This window comes from Agrilus planipennis, unplaced genomic scaffold, assembly GCF_000699045.2.
Source record: "Agrilus planipennis isolate EAB-ADULT unplaced genomic scaffold, Apla_2.0 scaffold2, whole genome shotgun sequence".
NCBI lineage: Eukaryota > Metazoa > Arthropoda > Insecta > Coleoptera > Buprestidae > Agrilus > Agrilus planipennis.
Window position 1 is genome coordinate 3,929,756 of NW_020442464.1, and position 18,659 is coordinate 3,948,414.

The following is an 18,659-nucleotide window of genomic DNA, read 5'->3' on the forward strand; positions in this document are numbered from 1 at the left end:
AATTTAAGTATTTCCTTAAATGAGGGGTTGTTATGTTGATTTTGATTTGATTATCAATAAGTGAAAATGTCAAAGACTGCAGAGCTATGTGATTTAAGGATAAAAAAATAAAACTGACTGATTATAATAACGTTTTCTTTATTTTTCTCTCAAAACATGATCCTTATAAGGAAGTTTCGGTTTCGGTTTCGGCCGAAACTGAGACCGTTTCCGAAATTCGGTTTCGGTTTCGGTTTCGGTTTCGGTCGGAAAAACCAGTTTCGGTCGGACACTAGAAGAAAGGTCTCAAACCACAAGAAAAAGAAAAAATCGTAGAATTATTACCTAGAAAACTCAATTCTTTTTCAGACATCAGAAGCACCTATATATATATATACTTTAAATTTAATAAATAAATAATTGTAAACTAATTATTTGTTAAACTTCATCGGGATCTCCGACCGCATGTGCTATTTACAGTTACTTGTTCATTTTTTTTTAACGATTACATAATTAGGAATACGTATACATAAAATACTGCAAAAATACAAAAAGGTAGTAAGCGCAATAATTTTACGAGACCTGTACGTTCCCGTTACTGCTGCAATTATTCACCATTTAAAGTAATTAACTATCGATTTTCCCTTATTCATGTTCAGTTAATATTCATTTTCTACTGTAATAATAGACATAATACGAGTTAGAAATTTGATATTCCCATACACAACAGGATTAAATCGAACTTCAACATAAAATGCCATAACATTAAATATGAAACTGGAAATTTTTTTTCATGTCAGAGTTTATAAACTAAGCTCAAAAATCTTAAGATAAAATAGAAATGACTTCAGGTAAAGAGTTATACTTCGGTTACTTTCTGTATCGATGTGACCTTCCGTTTGACCGGCGCAAAGTAGAAAAGAACAGCGCTAGGCCAGAAAAGGAAGGAGACTACTCTCGGCCAAACTCTTAACCGGTGAGGAGCGTATAATCCGTACAGTACTGCACGGAAAAATTGACCATTTTATCCACTACAATTGCATTGCTCAAATGTACTGTTATTGGTACCAATTACTACTGAAAATATCAACGAGATGTTTATTTATATTTGAAGACATATTAAAGGCTTTAACGCTTGTTTTCGACTCGCACTACTATTCATGATTGTACAAAACTTTTGGCAGGTACTGTATTAAAAAGTATGTTTAATGAACAAGAGTCGAGAGTATAATGAGCTTTTTTCTCCCTATCTACGATTTTGCCAGTGCGCATCCAAGACAATGGAAAGAGCACATCGCTAGAGAAAGTAAATGAAGTATAACAAGAGATGACTATTCTTATTTGTATTAGAAGTTCGAAAAAAAAAACAGTCTAAAAATGATTTGATCAGGAAAAATCGTACTTTCGGTAAAACTCATATACGAGCCCCAGGAAGAAAATACAACACCCCCTTCCGAGGTTTTTAACGTTCTCACCTTCGGCTGGTGTGCCAGATTCACACCCGAAAGGGAATGTCGTATTTTCGTCCTTTGGTGTGTAATACAGATAAGACAACATTTTTATCGAACATAGGAATTACTAATTTATTTTTCGGAATTTTCCTTTTTATGCCGCACTAACGGAAATATAANGATGCACTTCAACAGAAAAGGTCAGAACTAATCAACAGGAAAGGTGTAGTGTTTCACCAAGACAACGCGAGACCTCACACAAGTTTGGTCACTCGCCAAAAGCTTTTACAGCTTGAATGGGATACAATGCTACACCCACCATATTCTCCTATTATTTGTTCCGGTCACAAAAAAACGAAATGACTTTCCGAACAACCCTATAAATTATTTCAGTATTTAACAACGGAATGTTGTACTATTTCAAACAAAACAATTTGGGCCTTATCAGTAGCAGTTTTTCAATAGTTTTTTGCATAAATTCAATTTATGATATAAATTAGTTCGGTCTAAACCTTTTAGAACAAGATGCTACAATATGAATATAATTTCTTGTTGTACGTAAATATAAGTGTCTTACAATTAGTCTTGGTTAGTACTATAATTCATTTAACGCTAGTTACACATCCATTCGTATAAACATTTACTTTAAAATTAAAGAATTAGGACAGCTGTTATTGCTTTCGATTAAGGCTCACGCCAGTTGGGCATTAGAAACACACCATGTAATATTTAGCGATGTTGTTAGTGATTTGACCAAGCTGTTACAGCACAGCAGTGAACAAATTTAATGCTTTGCTCAAAGCTGTAATTAGTGGGAGGACCTGGGGTTCCACAATTTATTTGTAATTATCTTTTTCGTGCGTTTTTTTTTTTTAATAAATTCAAAAATTATTAACCATTTTAAAGGTAAAATATTACTGTACTAAAATAATATTTTTATGATTACATACAAAAGTCTAAATCTCCAAATGTTCTTCTACATTCAGTTCTACATAGATTCTGGTAAACAAACAAGAATTTTATGAATTCAAAATTTCTAAATTAATCAATAATCCATTTAGCCCGATGGTCCTATAAGCAATATACTCCATAAAAGCAGAACCTTACAAAAGGGATTTTGATCGTAAAGAAATTCTACTGAAACTGATTTCAAAGATATTTCTGATAGGAAGCAAACAATAGCCGATCTGCTCTTATATTTATAGGTATTCCATTCATAAAAACAAAGTTTTATAAGGATATAAAACAGTCCATCTTTCATACATACTTTATTACCGTCCTTTAACGTTTTTTGGTCCTATACAGTTCGTTGTCTTTTAAGTAAATAGATACGGAAGGCAGTTTTATTGTCAGAATCGTGTTGGGTCCTTATGATTTCATCAGATTTACGAATAAAGAGTGGGGCGCGACTCAAAACGTCGAATAAACAACAAGAACAATAACAACAGGGGTAACCGCTGTAGAGGCTGTGAAAATAATTGTCCCATTAAATAATCACCGACACTGTCAGTCATTAATAACAACAATCCGTGATGACATGGCTTCTTCGATACCGCCAATTCGTCGGTAGTAAAAGAATAGCAGTGATACCACCACAACACAGGACAACAAATAATAACGTGTTCGTTCATAATAACAAACGAATATTAGTGACGAAAACTACCGGAATCTCTGTGGATATATATAATCGGTATTAAAATTTTGATTTTTAGTTGTGGAGGTGAAACAATGACAATAGGGGATATTGTCCCGATACGTTGGTGAATGAGTAAGTGTTGATAAAAAATACTGTGCGAGAGTTCTGTCGTTGTGTACAACAAACAGCACGTGAGTAGCGTAAGCGGGAGCTTTTCGGGCGCGCGTGCGACTTGTGCCGCGACGAGAGCGCGGACTGTGGTATTCCTGGGCGGGAGAGGCGCGAGCGCACAAGCGCCCTTACCTAACCCAGACGCTGCCGTCGAGCCCAGGTCAGCGATCCGGACGCTCGGCGACGACGTGCCGACGGCGCGGACGACGCGCCGGCAACGGACCACCGCCGACAGCGCTCCCGCGACAACAACCGCGGACGGAAGGAACTACACCGGTGACCCACAGAGGGAGACGGAAATGTAACAATTTCGGGAAAACAACACGCGTCGGAATAATAAACATATAGAGCAGGACGAGGTAATAATATGATAACGTGAACGTTTGGGGTTATACGTATTTCAGTAATATAGATGCATGGAAATAAAATTGGTAAAGTCTGATATCGATAATTATTGGAATTTTTATGTTCCTGAGGGGGTCGGACAAACTAATTAGGTTGGTCTTTAGTCTACGGTTCAAATGATTTATTTTGTTACCATGAACCTGTAGTTGTTTGTCTACGGAATTTTCACTGTATACCATTTATTAAAAACGTTTCACCAAGAGGTAACGGTCTTAACTTTCCTATCGGGTTGTTCGGAAAGTCATTTCGTTTTTTCCCGACAGAGAATTTAATTGTATTCTTTTGCACCCAACTTCATATTTAAGCCGTATAATTGTTATATGCTTTGAGAGCTCATATAGCAAGGCTTGTGTGTGAAAAATTCCAATTAATTCTACGCAGTAGTTTTTGGTTGGTGCCCTTTTAAATATGGAGAGCGATAAGCAGCATTTTCGACATATCTTACTTTTTTACTACAGAAAGGGTAAAAATGCTGTTCAAGCCAGAAAGAAATTGACTGATGTGTATGGAGAAGGTGTGTTGACAGTACGCCAGTGCCAGAACTGGTTCGCTAAATTTCGATCCGGCAATTTTGATGTCGAAGATGCACCACGTTCGGGAAGGCCGGTTGAAGCTGATAAAGACGCGATAAAGGCATTAGTTGATGTGAACCGGCGAATAACAACACGTGAGATCGGATTGAGGTTAAATTTATCAAATTCAACAGTTTATGACCACTTGAAAGGCCTGGGATTATCCTCGAAGCTCGATGTATGGGTTCCCCATGTTCTCACAGAGAGAAATCTGTGTCGCCGCATTGACGTCTGCGATTCGCTTCTCAAACGTCACGAAAATGATCCGTTTTTGAAGCGCATCATCACTGGGGACGAAAAATGGGTTGTATACAACAACGTCAAACGCAAGAGGTCATGGAGCAAAAAAGATGAACCGGCTCAAACCATTTCCAAAGCCGATATTCACCAAAAAAAGGTGATGCTGTCTGTTTGGTGGGATTTTAAAGGAATCGTTTTTTTTTAGCTTTTACCGGATAACACAACGATTAATTCGGAAGTCTACTGTCATCAGCTGGACAAACTGAATGATGCACTTCAACAGAAAAGGTCAGAACTAATCAACAGGAAAGGTGTAGTGTTTCACCAAGACAACGCGAGACCTCACACAAGTTTGGTCACTCGCCAAAAGCTTTTACAGCTTGAATGGGATACAATGCTACACCCACCATATTCTCCTATTATTTGTTCCGGTCACAAAAAAACGAAATGACTTTCCGAACAACCCTATAAATTATTTCAGTATTTAACAACGGAATGTTGTACTATTTCAAACAAAACAATTTGGGCCTTATCAGTAGCAGTTTTTCAATAGTTTTTTGCATAAATTCAATTTATGATATAAAAAATTGTTTTATTATGGTTCAATTTGTTCCGTCCTCCTATACCTATTAAGGAAGTTGCCCTGATATAATAAACTAGTGGAAATTCAGCGAAAAACTATAAATAAGGATATAAGTATTTATGTATAAATCATGGAAAGTTTTTGATTGTTAACTTTAAAACACTAATATTTTATTAAGTACAGACACAAAATAACTGTTAAGAAATACAAAAACAACAGAAACTCAGCCAGAATTCCTTAAAAAGAAAAAGGTCTACGAAATAATAATAAATTGATTCTGACCAGACGCGGCTATAAAAAGAGTTTATATTTTCAAATAAAAGAACGTCATCAAAATCGATCGCAAAATTTATTATTCATCAAGTCACATAAAAAGGGCATCAGAATAATCAGAATACCAGTTATGTCTAGATTTTAAGAAGGGTCTAAAAATATTTTAAGTGGTTTTCGAAATTCAGACAGATTGATTTTTTTCGATGATCGAACAAAGGAAGCCGAAGCTCTTCCGAAAACAGGGAGTCAGTACTGAATCGAAGTAGGTATACAATAAAACATTATAAATTGATTTATAATGTCATTTTCTTGTAAATATACTACCATTATTACTCTTTCTTGTGAAATTTTATTAGTCGTTAGTTGCGAAGTTCGTTCCACTACTACAAATACAAATCGAAAATTTATTTGTTTCAATCTCCGTTTTTACCGGAAACGAAAGTCCCTTTTAACGTCATTAGGAGAACTGGTTTGATTTAAATTCGCCGGTCGTAATAAAATTAGCCGCTTCCATCTACCTATTTCGACACTGTGAATAAGGAGTAATAAGGTTTACAAGGAAATAAAAAAATCAATCTCGCACTTCTTTGTTCAAGAGCCCGGATTTGCGAGGTACAAAGTAAAAAAATGCCTACAAATCTTTTAATGTTCCTTATTAGCTTAGGAACTGAAGCAATTTATTTTTTTTTTTGCATAAAAAATACAATTTTATTAAGAAAATGTCATAACTACAACAACTATAATTTTTCATTGATTTTACTGATTATTTTGTCCCTACTGATCTCAACTGGGCCCGTACAGCGCTCAGCATTGTTTGCGCTCCTACAACTATATCAAAATTCTATAAACAATTTTTGAATCATTCCATGCAATTCTTATGATAGTTTCGTGGCTTAAAATAAGGTTTTATTTGACCACGAAATTTATGCTTCTTACCATTTTTTTTTAAAACAAGCGACTAATTCGTAAAGAAGCAAAATAAAAGTTCAAAATCTGATAGATCAAGTATTTTGACTTTCGAAACAATAAAAAAATTCTAATCGAATTTTTACTTACAATGAAATCTTACCAAACAACCCTCGTAATTGCTTGTCAGGCCTAAAGGAAGAATGGATAGTCACATTGTAAGTACCTATCCATATCAAAACGAAATTGTTTATTATGTAATAATAATTGCATATTAAATTAGAAATTAATTATTTTAGCATTAGTAGCTCGGGGTGATTCATATAGCACGAGGACGAATAATTTGAAAATTAGTAGTTAACTGACGCATCGACCGATTTTTCACTGCAATTTTTTCATTATACTTACGCTACACAATTTGTGACTACGCCGCTACAGTCCGTGAGCAAACTAAAATACTTGCTCAACTGTCAGGCTTACGTGGTATTGAAAACACTTGAAATACAACTTCCCCACCTCCAATGCAATTTTAGCGGCTGAACGGAGCAAAAATCTGTCTTTGCTCCTCCGAGCTGTGATAGTGCGCATTGACTCCCAAACCATAAATATGTTATAATATCTTATTTTACTATTAACTTCCATACTAAGCTGCCGCCGGTTGATTCGTTTCGCATAAAAATTCAAGGGGATGCAATTGCTCTGATGAGAGAGAGAGAGAGAGAGAGAGAGAGAGTTCTCTTTTTACAGTAATAAGACCTTCCTGTGGGCCAAAATACTGAAAAATTCAATTTAATTTTTTCAGTGTATAGTACCTACATAAAAGCGTTTCATCGATTTTCTTTTGTGTTTTACACATCAGCAACAAAGAGTAAAGATTATAAAGAGTACATAGTGTTTCGTATCAAGGGCTCGACTTCAATTTGGAAGTTGTACATGACACACTGTTTACATTCCAAACACTGTGATCGACAGTTTAATGCGGCTTTCAAACCAGAAGTAAGTGCTCCGATAATACCTCCTTTCCGAGGAAGTTAGCAGGAAACGTATCTAAGTGGTGTGGCTTTACCGCTTTGCGTTTCCAACAGCGGTCCAAATCTTTAATGTTTTCTCAGAAGAGAAAGTACACATAGAAATACAAATAAATCGGTGAAAGTAGGATCGATAAGGCTCTAACAGAGTATAAAGTTAATTGGTAAAATCTTATTAATATTTATGGCTTCATAAATTTTTAACGGGGAAATTAAAGCGAAGATAAACCAAAACTCTGGAAGAAAAATGCGAATAGCTAAGCGATAATTGATTTTGCGTTTAAGATGACAGGGGATCGCTGAATTTCCCAATTTAGTGAGAATATTTTATTTGAAAATCGATGCTGGAATTAAAAATTCTCACAATGACTTTGATGGTTCCTATTTTTTAACCAGCAAGGTGTCTTGTCAAATATTGTACTGTCTTTAACACAAAAAGCACTAATGCAATTTTATCAAGTTTAGTTGAGTTTGAGTATTACATTAGTGACATTCTAAGTACCATATACTTAACATTCAAATATGATAAAGCTATATCAGAGTAGCAAAACAATTGTCGTTTCAAATCATCATCATAAGGTCGTCAGTCCTAAGACTGGTTGGACACTCTGTCTTATTCTGAGCTAATGTTCGCATTTCCCGAAAACTAGAACAACCTACATTCTTAACTATTTGCGAATAGTAATCAAATCTAGGTCTACCTCTACCCATTCTAACACTCGTTTCTGCCTCTAACATATCTCTGACTAGACCTTCATGCCTGGGAAGGTGTCCTACTAACCTATCTCACCTAATTCTTGTTGATTTCCACAGAATCCTCAATTCTCCTATTTTTTCTAATACGTCTTTACATTTCTAACCTTCTCTTTCCACGGTATCCTCATCATTCGCTTGTAACACGCTTGTAACCTTTTCTTTTCCGAGGCGCTCATCGTCCATGTTTCGCACCCGTACAGAGCTACGCTCCAAACATACAGCTTTAACAACATTTTTCGAATTTCTAAATTAACCGTTCGCGAGCATAGAAGTTACTTTTTTCTATTGAAGGCGACTCGACCCTGCGCTATCCTCTGCTTTATATCCCTATTACTCCTTCCGTCCTATTATCTGACTTCCTATATATAGTCACTTCTTCTAATTTGTCGTCTCCTATGTTTATATTCGCCCTTTCCCTACTTTTTCTTCCCTTTCATACCAGTATTTTTGTTTTACTTTTGTTTATTTTCATACAATACTGTTTTGTCAATACAGCTTCCATCTTATTTAAAGCTATCCCAAATAGAAAAATGTTAAAAGTTTACAAATCGTATTCGTTTGTTTTAAACAAATTGAGTAATGACTTTTATCAAGTAAACGTCAAGTATAAAAGATAGCTTTACCGTTGTACGGAACCTTTGGTGCGTAAGTTCCACATGTACTTGACCCCTTTCTATATTATACTAGCATTCTTAAAATCGTACATATAAATATACAGGTACGGCAAATTGTTTACGAGGCATTGAAATAACATATTGTTTGACGGCATTTTTTATTCTTATATCCTTAGAATCTTTTGAACATGGCTTTAAATTACATTTATTGGATTTTATTATTATATTATTATTTAATTGTTTATGTATATGAAAAGTTCACCACTGAAGGTATTTGTACGAATTTTCCTATCGATACCACGTCGTATTTTCCGAAAGATACTGTAATTTATTTCCTTATTATACGTAAATTTTGTCGAATATTTCTGTCAGAAATAACTCAGAAGAGGTCGTTTTTCAACAAGTCAGCCTCCGATGTCTGACCTAGTTACGATCAAAAATATATGTCACATTCGTTACGTATCTATCATACTTAGTTGATGCTAACGCGGAAACTTCAGTTTTCTACACACACACACACAGATAGGAATTAGATATGTATATGTACCTAGATTTATGAATAGGGATAAAAAGTACCTATTTCCTCCAAACCGCGAATTTCCGCCTTTAAATGGATTTCTATTCAGGGTGGCAGTAGAAGAGCTCGAGGGAAAAAATGAGCTTACATCCCTATGTTTATAGGCAAAGGAAGAAAATGAAAATTGAAATGGATAAGTAGGAAAATAGGAAGAATTATCGCATTAAATGTTGGTACAATATTTTCAGATTTTATCTGGTTTTCATAATATGAATCAAACGTTCGTTTATTATCTTCTAAAATTAGATGGAAAGACCTTTGCATATTAATAAAGCTAAGTTTAAATATCATTTTTACGACGATTTATTTTGATTGCTTAATAAAACCAAAGTGAAAAATTTTACCGTACATTCAAAATTTGATTTTTGCAAAATATAAAGTCACATGCGTATTTATTTGTTAGACTAAACTTCCAATGAAATTTAGTAAGATAGTTATTTTTACCCTACTCCTTATCCTCCCTTACAAAAGCAATGTTTCGCTAGATTTCCAGGATTTAACAGCAGGAGATTAAAAATAATCTAAAAGCATTATGCTAAAAGTCCTTTAATGTTATCTTTCATATGATGAAATGGCGTTTTTAATTTCTTGATCGTCTTCAATAACGAACGAAATCGGTAGACGAAAGTATATTGAAAACTATGTACCGTACGCCATCTAACGTGCAGGACGCCTTACGCGATTATTGTATAGATTTCTCGCAGGATACAGCAAGGACAACGCTAGAAAAATGTCGCGGTGGCGCTATATACATACTTACGCATACAAATGAGAAGCGATGTGTAAAAGAAATTAATCCAAGATGATGCTGAAAGATCACATTAATCATAGGGGAGTTAGCAGGTAGAAATTTTAAATTAAATTCTCTTTATATTTTCGCACATACAAAATCGAGAAAGAACTGATTAAGTCCTTGATCAATGATCTATAGAAGCTACCAGACTCGTATCGCGATTTTGATCTCATCAGCACTCCATAGGCAGTTTCGATAAATCACCTAACAAACTGAAGATAACTCGATAAAATTAAGACTTCTATAGCGTAAAGAAAACAAAATAATGTACATTATCCTTTGCAAATAAGGACACTATTATTATTATCCTGCACATGAATAAACTTACGGTTTTCTACAATGTTGGTGATTCAGAACTGCAGCGAATGGCATTGTAATCCTTCACGTTCATTACTTTTTGTCATCAACACGTCCTCCCCTTTTCTTTTTTTTTAATTTTTTCGCGACGTAACATTCACTTTTTCAAACAGGTGACGTATTTTCTCATATTTTCAACCCGCATGCCGTCGATTAGCACCGTTACTGAGCCCACATGGAAACACAGTGGATGAAAAATTTATTGAAGTATTTACACTGGTACATAGTTCATATATATATAGCTATATATAATAGTTGTGGCTGAATTAATTCAATATATGCAGAGATAGAATCGCGGCCGACCAATACAACGCGTATACGATATTGTAGGTTTCTTTCTACGCCAAATTAGCATATTTACCCCCGTAAAGGGAACGCAGGACGTTAATTTACATACAATAGCTCCCAGTTGTATTACTACTGCAGGAACAGTGTACGACCAGCGAATAGGATTTGAGGTATATTCTGAAGGACAACTGTTATTTTACTAATTGCCACATCAGACACATTTTAATTAAGACAGCAAATCAGCATTACTTCAGAATTATGTATTCTTATTGAATAAAAGGCTCGACCTTCGAATGAGGTCGAGGGTCAAGTTGAATGTCATATAAAAAGGTACCAATTGATATCGAATTCGTGTGTGTACCCTTCGTGAATTTAATGAAGTAAATTTTTGACCACTTCCTAGCAGTCATCATCGTAGGGTTGTCAGTCCTAAGACTGATTGGATCCGAACCTTTACTGTCTCCTATCCCGAGCAAATCCCTAATTCATCCTTAATTATTTGTGAAAAGTAATCTAATCTAAATCTCTAAACCTCTACTCCTTTTAATTTCCGTTTCTGCTTCTAATAATATTGCCTTTAGCCTCTCATGCCTGAGATGTGTGACCTTTGTTCTCCTTGTAATACCTCCTCATTTCTAACCTTCTCTATCCACGGTATTCGCATTCACTTGTAATATCACATTTCAAACGCTTCTAACTTTTTCTTTTCCTCAATGAGGTAATTTAAAAAATAGGAGTCGCCTCCCTGTTCCTAGTAGTCTATCCAAAAACATAACTTATAGTAAATTTTGTTCATATTTCTGATATGCTGAAATTTCGTAGGTACCGAATTCTTATTGGCTAATCTTTCATTTTCATCCCCTCGTCCCCATATTTAATAAGAAACACAACTATAATTAAAACATCCACTTATAGCCTGCATAATTTTACATAAGCGATGTTTTACTTAATAAACTCAATAAGACAACTTCAAGTCTTTAATGTTTAAAGAATTTTGATAATCTAATGATTCAAATATTAAAAAAGGTTCCGGCCGCTAGGTAAACGTGTGTAAGTGTCCCATTTTTCTCTAGCAGAATGTGTAAGAAACATTACCATCAGGAATTCGGGATCGTTTGGTTTTTTTTTGGTAGCATTATCCGCACTTCGTGTAGAAATCGAGGTTGAAAGACATTTCAGTAGATGATACTTGAAAAGAACAAGAACCACTGAATAAAGCTGATCATCCTGAGGGAATTCACCCGCATGGCATTGCATTACTAATGACTTTCTAGATGATGCTGTCATCTCTCTCTCTGATGAACACGATCAACAAAAAGACGAAGGCGGAGAATAACAAGAAACCAATTTCATTTTAGAATATTCTAATTAGAAAATACCTAAACCTATGGTTACTTTTCCACGTATTCAACTAAGAAAGTAGGAAAATTAAGTTGTCAAGAACGCAATCCTACACTCAAAAGGAAAAATTATGGTACGCCCTAATCTTAACAACCAAATATATCTTACAATATAGGAGTCATTTATTAAAGTACGCTAGATTCAACCTGATAATCTATTACTTAGGAAAGGCGTCAAATGTATGAATTTATACATATGAATAAACATTCTCGAAACATTTACAAATAACTTACCAACTGCATCCATCATCGTCAGGTATTATTCATTCATAAAATGATGGTTGAATAGACTTACCTGAAACAAAATAGAGAAATATTAAAAAGCTAAATTAAAGCAATTGTTACGTTTTTTTAAAATGAAATATTCTCAATTTTTACCCACTATACACTTCCTCAAATTAATGAGGAAAAATTTGTTGCTGTTGTCATCTCTCGTAGCTTAGTGGTCAAAGCATTGACGCGTAAAGCCAAAGAGCCCGGGTTCGATTCCCGGCGGGAACAACAAATTTTTCCTCATTAATTTGAGGAAGTGTGTAGTGGGTAAAAATTGAGAATATTTCATATTAAAAAACTAACTCAATTTCTACATTGTATGTATATTTACAATTGTTACGTCTATATCAAATCTAGTTAGATACTCAACTAGTTAACAAAAAGCTCCCAAAACGGGCTTTTTCCGATTTTTCCAGAAATCTCAAATCACCGTTATCCTAATATAAGTTTTGTCGAAATGTTAATTGCATATTTGCATATGTAGAAGAATTATACGACTAAACAATAGACTTCGTTAATTAGACAGGGTCTTTCGCATGAGTAATTATCCCTTTATTGGTCTTCAAGTAATATTTTACCGCTACTAAAACCGTTAGTTACTTATTTCGAAAATTTATGTATGAGTTGTGCCGTCCTTTTGGCGGAAAACTTTAAATTAATGAAATTTGAAATTGTTTCTGCAGTAAGTCCTGGAGTAGTAAGCGAATTTGCTAGTGTTCTTTGCAGAATTTATGTGAATTTCTCTAGTGACGGTAACTACTTAAACTTCTTGCCGGAGAAGATGTTACAGTTGTTGAATTGCTGAAAGTATAAAGAACAAGTCACGGAAATATCCTTTGAATATGAGTAAAGTTTCGTGAAACACGTTTAAATTCGGGAGATGGTAATAATGTTTACAAAATTAAAACTTGTACGTACATACATTAACATTCTGTACTCAGTTGAACCTCTTTTTTTGTTTTATCGGGGGAAAATTGTGTATCATTAAGTATAAAATATTATTCTTCTTCAAAATTATTTAAAAAAAATCGGTTAGCAGCTGTCCACGCGAACGCATCGCTCACTCAGGTAGGAGAGAGATAGATGTCGAACGCTGCCGAACGCGGAGGCCGATTGTGTCTTTGTCGCTCGTTCCGCGCTCTCGCTTGTGAATGCTCATTTTAAAAAAACAGACCACAACATGTGCAGTTAATTCCTTTTTGAATTTAGTTTTATTACAATGTTGTTGACATTGATTTAGATGTCATAAAATTTATTCACTTTGTCGTAAAGTTCCCAGCTTATGGTCAATCAAAAACGATTACGTTGGTTTCACGGAACAACACACCGAGTGACAACGTTAATTGATGATATGATTAACTCCTAAAAGAAGCAACGCAATTTCAATTAACATTCAAGGAAATTAATAAATAAAAGGAAAAATTGATTTGGAGTAATTGTAATATACCTATAATTAAACAAATAAAAAATAATAATAATGTGTCCCATTAGTTGTTATTAAAATTTAGATCACAGTAATTGAAAATTGTAAATAATCTAATCAGCAGAATTCAGAAATATATTTTTTAAAATTTATCCTCTAACAGGGTGAAAATGTGGTTCAAAATTTAAAGTGTCGAATACGCCCAAACCGCTGTGTCAGGAAGCTTAAAATTTTCACAAAGATTTCTTATGGAATAGTACCGTCTACTATAAAGTGAGTTTTCAAAATACAACCCTTAGGTGTAAAATGGGGGTTGGTGACATAATCGGTTCCTATCCGGTCGCATTTTCCGAAAACAGCTGGTTTATATTATATATACGTAATTAAGATAAGTACCTAAATCTAGGTATTGTCATGCCCAGCGCATTCATCAGAATTAATAAATCGTTTTATAGTTTCTCCGAATAGAATTTAGAGAGAAGGAGCTAAGACTTAAGGAAGTTAGTCAAACACATTTATAAAATCTTTTATATTATATGTAAATATTTACGAGAAATATCAACATTAGAAGAAACAGAATAGCTCAAAACCATAACGCCAAAATACGACACTGTTGTTATCCGAAGTACTTTTCGGTAACACTGAAGTTTACTTCAATCCCTGAAGAAGGCAACCTTGTTACCGAAAAGTGCTTCGGACAACTACAGTGTCGTGTTTTGATGTTGGGGTTTTGAGCTATTCTGTTTGTTCTACAACAACCGCCAAAGTTTTTCCAATCTTTATAAATATCAACATGTTTTAGAATTGATATTGATCTTGTACATTGTTTTTTTTAATACAGTGTAAACTCTATATAACGTCCCTTAAGGGACTGAACATTTTTCGGCGTTATAAAGAGTGGTTGTTAAATGAAGAGAAATAAAAGATATTATTTGACTATTCTACAATAATATGTGTTAAGATATGTGTATATTTTTTAGTAGGTTATAGTTATTTTAAACTTTTTTATTTCTATAATTTAATTTCATCAAATTCCTTTTCGTAGAATGTATTTATATTTAAACTTTCTAGCAGTATATTTACCAAAAGTTGTATGTATCACTATAGTTCAGGTAATTGGGTTTTGCCAAAAGGTAGTTGTACATTTACCTGAATTAGAGTAATGACCCTGTTGTCATGGAGATTTGCACCCTCTTTGCTATATTGTGCACTATTCTCACCCGCATATAAATATGCATGTTCATCCAAAAACATTCAATATTCAATATTCTATATTCAACATTTCAATATTCATTATTATTTCAACATTTCACATTCCAGCAGTTATCATTAACATTTTATTTTATTCAAGCAACATCTAATTTTCATTTAGTAATCTTGTACAGTTTTGTATTTATTTAGTGTTAAGATTGTAAATATAGTTTTTTACTGTTGCGTCCGAATTTTTATTGAGCTACGAAAACAAATAAGTGTTCGGTGCCATTTTGCTACCCGCAATTTACCAACAGCACCGTTTAAGTCAAAACAATATGCATTTACCAATATAGTACACATTTTGCACACGAACATTATTATTCATACATTGCGTATAGCCTGTTATCTTCGTCTGACGTTTTTTGCTGCTCCAATATTTTAATTGTATTTTGTTACGCATCTTACTCATACCTTGAGATACTGCTGGATCAATTTGGTTATATAAAAAGTATTTTTTTAATAGTTTCGCTGCATCAAGTGCTTGTTTGATGCTTGGTGGAGGGACAGGATCGTCTTCTTCAACAACGTACACAGCTGCAGTTCTTATCTATTTCGGCAACTTAGGAACTACTGCTTAATGATTTATAATGTCGCGTTATTATCGTTAAATAGAGTGAGCGTGACGCTTTATAGAGTGTAATATTGTATAGAAAACAATGTAAACCAACCAAAGTCAAGCAATTTCGACGTTTTAAGGAGTTTTTCGTTAAATCGAGTGACGTTATAAAGAGTTTACACTGTATTTGTTATTCAGTTCTTCTTTGCTCGCACTCTTATTATCGTCCCGCATTGATTTCCCTTAAGAATTTTCCCTGCTTATAACCTAACCGTTACTACGAAACCTGTTTAAGCTCGTTAATAATTTTTTTTTTCGAATACAAAAGTGAAGTACTATTTTTAGGAACACGAAGTTCATGCTTTCATATAGGTACAATGAGATCTCCTCGATCTTCCCGTAACGACCGGAAATCTAGCATGTTGGTTGGAAACTATATAACATCGTTGAACATATATATACCTAAACATGTGAGTATGTTAAAGCCTTTGTTATAGATCCCGTTAATGTAAATCAATTTGGTAATATCCTTTGTTAGATGAGCCTGCGGCATGTAATTAAAAGGTTCTTCTGTTTGACGCAATAAAGTCTAGGAATAAATTAATTAGATACATCCGTTTAATACAACGAATGAATATCCTTTGTTGCAATCGCTTAATGAACTTTTGACTCTAATCTCCAAAGGTAGGCACACATTTGGGATTCTGACAATACAAAATAGTCACACGTTTGTACATGTTGTTGATGAAATTCATCTAGCCATTGTATAAAACAATAGACGTTTAATAATTAGTGGTTTTTAATTGACTGCACTGATGGGTGGATTTATTCAGTTTGATTACTAAATTCAATGATGAGGTAAGTTTATTGGTAGATAACATACAATACAAAACTATAGATACTTTCTAAACAAGACTTTGACTAGAAAAAAGGGGCAAGCGTGTATGACAACGTAATTTTTGGATTATCGGTTGCTATTAAGAGGTTAACTTCTGAAACCTGTTAAATTGCCTCCTTTTAGACATAGCCGCCAGGGGTCACACGTGGCGCGTGACGTGAAGCGAGACGTTACACTTTTCGCTTTCATACCCTAATAAACTTTCTTCCTACCGTCGGTAAAGAAGTTTCACTTCAATAAAATTTGCAATCACAAATTACATTCAATTTTTATTGATAAAACTCTGTATAACTTCTTCTCAAATATTTGTAGTTATTAGATAATAAATAATGAATGTAATATCTACTAACAAACAAATTGAATAAGCAGAATGTAAAAATAAATCGGACAAAAGTTACTGACAGAATGTAGTAGTTTTGTTTCGTGCAAAGTCCAAAGAGAGCGAGTGATACAAGGTAACCGAGAAAAATAGAACTTAAGATATAAATAAAAAGAACAAAACTCATTATCAAGTTGATTAAAAAACTTCTTCTCATAGGCACCTAAAAAAAACTCTCTAAGATATTGAATTCCGAGTTCCTTCTTATTCTGCTCTAAATGGGGTTTTGCGATTTCATGTGCACATTATATTTACTATTTTAATGTTATTTAAGTTCGGATGTTTTTTAAAAAAATTCCCTCCTGCTGCTAGTTCATTATAATCCGTGTTCAAATTTCACTTATTAATTACTTAAATTGTATGGAATTGAGTTCCGCGACGTTTTTTGACTTCAATTCCCACACCTTTAAAGTTCAAAATGAAACTAGGTATCAAAATGTTATTTACATAACCGACCCTCCTTTACTTTTATATTACAGTTCTTACTTTTATATAGGATCTTTTCTTGGTAAAGAAAGAAGTTGATCGTCGGGTCTCGTTGTCTACAGCAAAGCTTTTAGTAAATTGACAAACACATCTACATGTATGTCTAAAATATTCATGTATCTACTGTAATAATCATGTTTGCTAGATATTTTACCGTTCGTTGCGACGAAAATACGTACTTACGTACAGGTCTGACGAAGGAAGCTGGCGAACGGTCGCGCAGGTACTTGCCCATTTATGACCTATTTGGGTAAGTCACTTATACCCTAATAAGCTTTCAGTAGGCGTAAATTATAGTATTAATACAGATAGGACAGTAGCGTACTAGAAATTAATGTAAAAACATGACTTATCAATATCAATCCACGCCATTTTAAAATTTCCGCCAGTTTCCAGCGTCAGGCCTATACATATAGCTATGGGAAAACGTTAAAGTTTTCAGGTTGTATTTTGGCTTCCTTGAATAGCTTTCCTTCAGTAAAATGTTAAAATATAACATATGCTTTCTATTAAATTATCACAAGTTTCTTGGAATTATAAGAATATCTCGATTTTAAAAACATAAAATATGAAATAAATATAATGAAAATTCTTACAATGACACTTACGGATCTGTAAAGTTCTTAACGATGAAAGGAGAAAGAAGACTACAAAACCCACATTAAGAATTAAAATCAAATATGAAAAATATTAAATTTACGAGCTACTTATCGCATGGTAGTAGATGTAACTGTCACGTTGTTGACAGAAAATGAAAGCTCATGGTCACGAACTACGTTCTAAAGATGTTCGCGAAGAAATCGCCATTGAATCGCTAATTTGAACGCTTATACGAAGACGTTATAATGACGATTGGTTTGATCAAAAGATAAATCATTTCATGGGTAATCAATTTGGGTTCGTGTTTTATTCATATTTTTAGCAGAAATAGAGGTGACAAAATTTTATATTTTTTTGTACTTATAAAGAAAAATACTGGCCAAGGTTTAGTCATGCGTGCTTATTTCAAATAAAGAAGGTTCAGTTTGTTCCGTTTATAGTCCGACAATTTCGTTATATTGGATGGAAATCCAGTTTTCTCCGGGTTTTATTCCTGAAATTACCCGGAACAAGTTTCGCCGAAGCGAAGAAACACGGAAAAAAGTCATGCAGAAAATTTTATCAAACGATTGTGAAAACAAAAAGGAAAAAGACCAATATCTTCATCCAACGAAACGCTCAGTTTATTTAAAATAATAAGGTTAAACATTATACCGATGTGTTACTCGAAACAAACAGCAATTACTATAACTTATAACAATTATTACAACTTTTACGAAGTCGAGGACACTAAACAATTTTTAAGCAGAAGTGATGACAAC

General features: G+C 34.0%; 1 protein-coding gene across 8 annotated transcripts in view; it reads right to left on the bottom strand.

Moving 5' to 3' along the window:
- LOC108738026 (potassium voltage-gated channel protein Shaker) overlaps window positions 1-18,659 on the bottom strand; it is a 230,838-nt gene that overhangs the window by 90,351 nt on the left and 121,828 nt on the right. Inside the window, exon 1 of one of the 8 annotated variants that reach the window (XM_018471831.1) lies at window positions 10,313-10,376. The exons of 6 other annotated variants lie outside the window; for them this stretch is intronic. In XM_018471831.1, coding sequence (XP_018327333.1) covers window positions 10,313-10,356 — 44 coding nt within the window. In that variant the 5' untranslated portion in view covers window positions 10,357-10,376. Of the gene's footprint in view, window positions 1-2,697; window positions 3,277-10,312; window positions 10,377-18,659 lie in introns of those variants that run through there. One more of the 8 variants, XM_018471987.1, reaches the window with a different exon arrangement.